Below are 7,876 nucleotides of genomic sequence, written 5' to 3' on the forward strand. Positions count from 1 at the left end.
AGTACGTGGTAGGACGTACTACGTATTCCTCTCTCTCTTGATTCGCTTGGTATTCGTCACCCTCTTCCTCCTCCTCTTCCTCCTCCACTTCCTCCGCCTCTTTGCCTACATCTTCGACTACCCGAGACCTGCTGCTTTCCCCCGACATATTTATTCAACAAACCTCATCCACCCGCCTCGAGGGTCAGTTGGAAGCTTCTGGCTCCGGACATAAGGGGCTGCACTGCCGACGGGCGGACTGTAGAACTCGACTCGTCACGACAGTCTTGGCCACTTCTATCCTCGGCACATGCACCACCAATCTATTTTGCCACGTTGAACAGATGCCCAGTGAATAAGAAAAGAAGGCCTTTCCCGAGTACAAGAACCTCACCCAAACACCATCGAAAGAAGAGAAAGACCACACAAACAAGACGAGTCCGTATGTCTTCGACCACTCCCGACCCAACCGCCTCGCCGGAACCACCGCGCGAAGACGGCGATCTATTCGGCGGTTCACCCATCTGGGTGGCCATCCCGCTCGTCCTCTTCATCATCGCCACCGTCCTCGTCACATGCATCATTTTCTGCCGTCGCCGCCGCCGCCTCGGCGTCTCCATCCATCCAAACTGGGATCACGTAGACCACCGGCCCTATATCCATCGCGCCCACCACCACTACGAGAGGCCGTACGCCGACCCGACCCTACGGCCCACCGGCGTCCCCCTCTACGGCCGTCGCACCGGCTGGTCCGGCTGGCCCTCCCGAAGCGCCGAGGGCCTCAATGAGTTTGGCGAAGCGCCGCCAGTCTACGAGGCCAAACCCAAAGATCCCGGCCAGTCCCTCGCCGGCGGCAGCCGTCTCGCCGACCATCCGGGCGGCCCATCCGCCGGCGGCGCCGCCGACGCTGTCGAACTCGACCAGATTCGCAGGACGACAAATGTTGACCCGGGCACGGGCCTGCCGCCGGGCTGGAACGCCCCGGGTTCTACCACGTTTACTCCGCTCACGCCTCCTGCCCCGACGCACCGACCTGGTGGCCATGCATCCCCAGGCCTCGCCCCACCAGGACCGGTGCCGGCGCCGTCCGTGCCACCGCCGGACTATGGATCGATGCCGACTCTCTCGACAAACACGAGGGATGCACCCCTGTCGGAAACCGCTTCATCATCACCTCCGCCTCCTCCACCACCCCAGTCATCATCCGTCCCTGTGATACAATCACCACCACCAGCTGCACCGCGGACCTCATGAAGAATTCTACAAATCTGCGGCTTGCGATACCGTTCTTCTGTTGCATGATATAATTAATACCCATGGCGTTCTCATGTTCTTTTGTTTATTTGATTTATTAGGGTTAGGTCAGGGTACATACAATAACGACCGGGTATCGGTCAACGATGGCGGATGTGATACATGGAACATAAAACGGAACAGTTTTTGTTGTTCAAGCGACATATGAGATAGTTCAATACCTACGTACTCCGAACTTCATTCAGATGCGAAGCCAAGGGATTGATGACCACCGAATTTGGATAAATAGGTGACGAAGATTATTTCCAGGACCAGACCTTAATCAGTCTGCTCGTAGTGTCTGACAGACATTCTTCTCCAGTGTCGGCCTCCATTTCAAGTGGGACACGAGGTCAAAGAATTTGGAAACTGGCCCTCATGAACATGATAATGATAGCATCATAGCTGTTATCGTCGAAAAATACTCGACTGGGTCTCGTCATGTGTTTTGCGGCATATTCTTTCCGATACTGTTTCTCGACGTCGCCGGGGCAATTCTGGCACCAAAGTCTGCCTCCTCGTCTCCCCATACAGCCATATACCGGCTTCCCCCAGAAACGATTCTCCGAGCAGATCGAAGAACATCAGCGCTAGAAGACATGGAGGGAACGGAGCCAGGTGAGCCAAGAAAAGGAGGAATGCTCCAAGTGAAAAAGACCATACACGCCAGTACCATTTATCTGCTCCTCTCATTTTTATGGCGGGGAATCGGGGTGAAAAAAACGAAAGCGGAAACGGAAAAAAAAAAAGAGACCCGCCAAACGAGTCGAGGGCGATAATGTCATGTTCGCTCTCCCGTTCCGACATCCGGGGCGTGAAGAGACCGTCCGATGATGCTAATCCCATCCATGCATCCAGCTGCTATCTATAAATCAACCGCCAGTGTACAGACGGGCAGTCCGAAAAAGGGGACCAAGATAAAGAGAGAGGGAAACAAAAAAAAGAAAATGAAAAGAAAGAACTGGAGGGGCTCGCCGATAATTACAATACAATATAAAGAATGATTGCGCTCATTTGTCACTGTTACCGCCCTTATGCTTCTCCAACACCGCGGCCAGTTCTTTGGCCACCTCCGGGTTCTTGACCTGTACCATGTACGTCTCCAGACCGTCGCCCGTCTCGTTCGAGGTCAACAGTTTGACGTATTTGCCGTCGTTCTTGTATGTTTCGTTGGGAAGTAGGACCCGGTTGAGGACGACATGACCGCGCGGTTCGGCACGCACCACCATACGAACGGCACCCGACGTCTTGTGCTTCAGCAGGCGGAACGGACCGATACCCCGGGTAACCCAAGGGCTCTTGCTCTTGCCCTTGCCTTCGCCTCCGCTGTCTTCGGCCGCCTCGCTGGCGGGTACAAACTTGAGGACCTTGGACCGCACTTCGTGCACGGCCGTCTCGTCTTCCTCGCCGGCGCCGCCTTCGGTCAGTTTGATCTGCTCGTGGGGTTTCCCTTCAGAATCGTCGCCCGCCGCGCCCCCGGCGCCAGGCGCTTCCCGGCCGGCTGATGGGCCGCTTGCTGATGTCTTCTCTCGGTCAGCGGTCGGCTCGGGTGTTCCGGTGGCTGGCGTCGTGGCTAAGCTAGACGCGCCGCCAAGATTCAAGGGTGAGTTGGTACCTGTAGTAGACGGACCCCCCGCGGGCGGCTGCAGGCTTCCACCGAAGATGGATCCACCAGGCTGCGTGGGTTTGGGAGCGAAGATGTTATCCGACTGAGTCGGGGCCTGCGAGTTTGCCGAGGGAGTTGGGTTCGAGGGCGCATTTGCACCGAAAGCGAAGACGGAAGATGTCGACCCGGTCGACGTGCCAGGCTGGGCAGCGGGTTGCGAAGAGGCGGCGCTGGAGCCGGCGCCGAACTGGAAGGGTGAGGAAGAAGAAGTGGAGGCCCCAAAGGTGGGAGCTGTCGAGCCAGCACCAAAGTTGAAAACACCACCCGAGGGTGCCGACGTGCTTCCGGGTGCGGCCGAGCCGCTGCCGCCACTGTTGAACGCGAAGGGGTTATTGAAGGACTGGTCACTGCTCCCCGTGCCGGATGTAAATGAGAACGAGGTGCTGCCACCACCGAGACCTTGGCCACTTGGTTGAGATGGACCGCTGGAGGCTCCAAACAAATTGGACGAAGGGCCATTCTGCGAAGCGCCAAAGTTGAACGACACAGGCGGCTGGTCAGTCGTGCTGGTGCTGGGACCACCGAAGAGCTTCTTTGCCGGCCTGTCGTCCTGCTTCATCGGACTACCGCCAAAGAGCGGGTTGTTTGCGGGGGGAGGTGCAATGGGGGTCGAACTAGCGGCGCCGAAGAGCGGCTTGGGCGTCTCTGATGCGGGAGCCGCAGGCTGGCTTGGCTTATCGCCGCCAAAGGTGAAAGACGTCGAAGGAGTAATATTGAAGCTTGGAGGGGTGGACGGCTTGCCGAACAGGTTAGACGCTCCGTTGCTCGTCGCAGCCGCACTATCCGACGGCTTCGTGGCGGCAGCGCTCGCATTACCGAAGATGTTTGAAGCCCCGCCAGCTCCACTCGTCGGCTGGGCTGCCGAGCCAAAAATGTTCGAAGCAGCACCCGACGAGGGAGTGGTCGTAGAACCACTGCCGAAAAGACTCGTCGTGGGCTTTGAAGAATCAGCAGGCTTGGCGGCCCCAAAGACCGAGTCCTTGGGCTTCGACGCGTCCTCTGCCTTGGGTGCGCCGAAGGAGAAACTAGGCGCGGCAGGCTTCGCGGCCGAATCAGCAGCAGGCTTGGGTTCATCAGACTTGGGCGCTCCGAAAGAGAAGGCAGTCGCGGCAGGTGTGGAAGCCGAATCAGCAGCACCAGGTTTCGGCTGGAACAGCGACGAGGCGGTCGTCGAAGGCTCGGACGGCTTGGGTGTGAATCCGCCAAACAGGGGCTTGGCAGGTTGGGAATCGTTCTCCTTGTCAGACTCCCCAGACTTGTCCGCCTCTTGTGTGGGTTTCGCGGCTGTAGGCTTTTTCTCGGTCGGCTTTTCCTCGGCCTTCTCCTGGGGCTTCTCCTCAGGTTTATCTTGAGACTTCTCGGGTTTGTCCTGAGACTTCTCCTCTGGCTTGGGGGCACCGAAAAGGTTGGTCGCGGACGATGTGGAGGCGGGCTTCTTCTGGCCGAAAAGAGAGGTTCCGGTGGCGGTCGTGGAGGAGCCAAAGAGGTTGCCGGAGCTGGCAGCACCCGCGCCGAACTTGATAGGCGTGCTTGGGTTCCATGTCGCGTTGACGGGAGGCACGGTCGTCGTGGCCTTCTTGTCCGGGCCCGCATCCTTCGACTCCCCACTGGACTCTGCAACGTCATCCGACCGAGCCGCTTCGGCAGAATCAGCTCGGAGAGGCTGGCCATCGCTGCCCTTTGCAACACGATCGAACAGACTTCGACCGGGAGTGGACTCTCTCGATGCCTCGGCCGCAGCTGGCGCCGGGGGGAACAGAGGCTTCTGGGATCCAAAGACATTGGCTGCGGGCTGCGAAGAAGGGACATCGGCTTTACCATTAGCATCCACGCTCGGCTCTTCGCTCTGGCTCTGCCGACCGGTATCCTGGGTATCGGCTGCATCGTCCGAGTCGGATTCACTCTCGGCATCGGCGTCGGCACCACTATTTCTCGCGCTGTTGTCCGAGAGGTAGCCAAAGATGTTGCCAGCATTCTGCGGCGGCTTTAGATTATCAAACACGGAACGCGCGGGGCCGCCATTCGCAGGCTGGGAGGACGAGGCAGCGGCGAAGGGGTTGGGTTTTGCGGCCGAGTCGGAAACTTGTGCAGTCTTGGCCATGGCCGGGCTGGCGGAGGATTTGTTATTGAAAGCCTTCTCAAACAGCGCCTTGGTGGCCGAAGGGGTCGACTTGGCCATCTTGGATGGCACGTTCTCGTCCGGTTCCTCACTAGCCGAAGCCTTCCTCTTATTGCTGGCAGCGACAGGAGTGGAAGCAGCAGCAGCAGTAGTCTCGTCGCGCTCCATGGCGCGCTTCTTGTTCTTGTTGAGCGAGGTGGCCGACAAGACGGAAGAGTTGTTCGACGGCGTCAGGTCCTCCTCTGCCTTGCGTTTCGTCGAAGCACTTGGCTTGGACGGCGTGTCCGGGCCCTGTTCATCTTTGTCTGGGTCGGGGAGACCATGTGCAGCCCTCCATTTCCGAAGCACGTCGTTGGACGGCTTCACGTTCTTGAATTCATAAAGACCATAACGCAGCATAATGAGGCTCCGGCTCTTCTCAAATTCTTTGGCAAAGTTCATGATATTCAACTTCCAATCCTTCTTGGCGAATACTTCATTGGCCGAATGCTTCAGGCGGCGCAGATCGAGAATGCAAAAGAGCTGACGTCGCTGCAAATCGTCGTACTCGGAAGGCACAAGGTGGCCCAGGAACTGGTCGGCATAAACGGTACCCTTCGCGTCGAGTTCGGGGGGAATCTTCTTGGACAGAACCTCACCGCTGAGCTCGGGCGGCGGAGAAGGGATGCGCAGGGTAAAGAGCTCAGCAGAGGTAGATCGCATCATCCCCCTGGGTGTTGCCTGGGCAGTGACTTCCCGGTAGACGCGTTGGGAATGCGGCGTGGTTCCGGGAGCAAAGACCTTGGTCTTGGTTTCGGCGGGTAGTTTGGGGGAGAAGGGCGTGGTGGAGTTGCCGCCGATTGACGAGGTGCGGAACAGGTTCCGAGAAGACGAGACGGAGGATGAGTTCATGGTGCTCGACGCCAGGTCATTCTTGACAATGCCCTTGCGCGAGGGAGCTGTCTGGGGAGTACCCAGGCGCTTGTTGGGATTCAGTGGTGACCCTTGGTAGGTGCGATTCGCGAACTTGAGGTGCGGACGCGCCCGCGGCGTGCCGTTCTGTTCCATGGCTGGAAGAGTACGACGACAAGCAAGCTGCTAAGAAGGGAAGGTGATGAAAATCAAGTAGAAAATAGATGATATGGCGATGTATTGGAGAAAAAAAGGAAGGTTTGTTTTCGATGAGATAGAAGGGGAGTAGGTAGGCAGAGAGGACTCGGAGAGTTCGCGTGACCACGAGTCAGGTCAGCAGAAGAAGCACGCAGGCGACGAGGACCTGGTGATAACAAAGAGCGGAAAGAATCGAAGAAGAGTCGACAGAGAACAAGAAAAAGCCCGGTGCATCAGCAACGCGCCAACATCGAGACGTTCGACGACACGGCGGCTTAAGGAAGGACGCCGATGGGGGTGAATAGGTCGAGGAGACGATTCGTTTCAATGTGGACCGGGTGTCGTCGTGACGACGAGATTTGCAGGTTGTGTGGTGTCGTCTTTTTTTTTTCTAATCCCCTTGTCTGTGCTTTTCGGGGGTTATTATTTGAGGGAAGGAAACAAAAAGAAAAAGAAAGCAGGAACAGGGGAGAGGAAGGACCCACTTTAGCTATAGGGAAAGAGCCTCAGGCAACTGCACGGGCCAGTACTTGATTGGTCAGTTTTCCCGATAGGTACTCAGTACGCTGTAGACATTGACGGTTGACGAAAGGCTTAGTCATATAAGCCCACCGTAAGAATGAATGCCATGGATTTGTACAAGATACATGTACATCCTCACGCATCCTCGTTCCGCATAGGCACCCGCGAGCTGTCTCAGGGCTTCGATGGAATGGTTCAAGTTACTGCATCTGACATCATCATGACCCCTATTCCCCGACTTCCCAGCGCCATTTCTCAACTCATAAGTATACGCTACAGCAGAGGGCTGATTGGGTAATTCGACCTGAAAAATCACAGGTGAATTGAACAGATATAGGACGCATATAGATAAAATTTAGGTACGGGTAAAAACCTCATTGTACAGGGTATTTCCAACAGAGTCGCATGCACACTTTCCAACCCATCATCTGTGTGCCCTCCACACCTTTCTCTTAGTTTCGTCTCTCGTTTATAGCTTAGCCTTGGTCTGGGCCTTCTTGAGGATGGGCTCCATCTTGGTCGCCTTCATGACATCGCCCTTGATCTTGAGCTTGCCCGACATGAACAGTCTCTGCGCGTTGGCCTTGCCAGAAACAAGGGCACCAAAGTCGGCATCGGACAGCGTGAGGGTGACTGGTGGAGAGGTATATGTAAGCGCATGCCGAGAGAGAGAAAAAACCGGGAAAATCAGAGCACGTAGACGACTCGTAACTGGCGAATTGCGCTCGTCGTTTTCATCCTTGGCCTCCACCATAAAACGAGGCCGAAAAAAGGACCAGGGCGACGTAGCGACTTACCAGTAGGCTTGTCCCCAAGACCCTTGCCAACGGTGCCGGTCTCCTTGAGGTCGATGTGCCAGTTCTCCGTCTCGCCAGACTGGTTCTTCAGGGTAAAGGCGAAGACGGCCTTGCCCTGCTTGATGGCATTTTTCCGCTCGGCGTCGCTGGAGTTCAGCGCCTCGTTGATGGCGTCAAAGGCGGCCGAGGAGGGGAACTTGTCTACAGAGGAAAGGTGTTAATTCGCCGAGTCGAGAGAATGGGGACAATTCGGTCGCAACTGCTCACCGTTCTTGAGAGACATGGTGTGAAGCTGTTTTTTTTTTTTTTTGAAGAAAGTCGGAATGCGGCGACGGTTCACGGGAGATAAGAAGAAGCCCAAAGTGTCGTTTAAAGTGTCGTTTTGGGTCTCGGGCGAAAGGAAGTGGTAAG

The 7,876-nt window shown here is 56.5% G+C and overlaps 3 protein-coding genes across 3 annotated transcripts in view; 1 reads left to right on the plus strand and 2 right to left on the minus strand.

The window, feature by feature from the left end:
* Positions 1-423: 423 nt before the first annotated feature.
* ACRALDRAFT_2025738 (uncharacterized protein) lies at positions 424-1,233 on the plus strand (the record flags this gene model as incomplete). Its single annotated transcript, XM_071020342.1, has 1 exon — positions 424-1,233. The coding sequence occupies one exon, from the start codon at positions 424-426 to the stop codon at positions 1,231-1,233; it is 810 nt and encodes a 269-aa protein (XP_070877099.1).
* A 478-nt stretch (positions 1,234-1,711) lies between these two features.
* ACRALDRAFT_2017106 (uncharacterized protein) lies at positions 1,712-7,096 on the minus strand (the record flags this gene model as incomplete). Its single annotated transcript, XM_071019871.1, has 9 exons — positions 1,712-1,913; positions 1,946-2,108; positions 2,150-2,242; positions 2,294-6,134; positions 6,298-6,537; positions 6,662-6,712; positions 6,787-6,871; positions 6,908-6,972; positions 7,082-7,096. 9 exons carry the CDS (start codon positions 7,094-7,096, stop codon positions 1,712-1,714), a joined length of 4,755 nt encoding a protein of 1,584 aa, XP_070877100.1.
* ACRALDRAFT_1061320 (uncharacterized protein) overlaps positions 6,910-7,876 on the minus strand; it is a 1,768-nt gene continuing 801 nt past the window's right edge. Inside the window, exon 3 of the mRNA XM_071016403.1 lies at positions 6,910-7,301. Within this exon, the coding sequence (XP_070877101.1) occupies positions 7,138-7,301 (164 nt within the window). The 3' untranslated portion in view covers positions 6,910-7,137. The remainder of the gene's footprint in view (positions 7,302-7,876) is intronic.

The sequence above is a fragment of the Sodiomyces alcalophilus genome (genome assembly GCF_042370955.1).
Source record: "Sodiomyces alcalophilus JCM 7366 unplaced genomic scaffold ACRALscaffold_2, whole genome shotgun sequence".
Taxonomy (NCBI): domain Eukaryota; kingdom Fungi; phylum Ascomycota; class Sordariomycetes; order Glomerellales; family Plectosphaerellaceae; genus Sodiomyces; species Sodiomyces alcalophilus.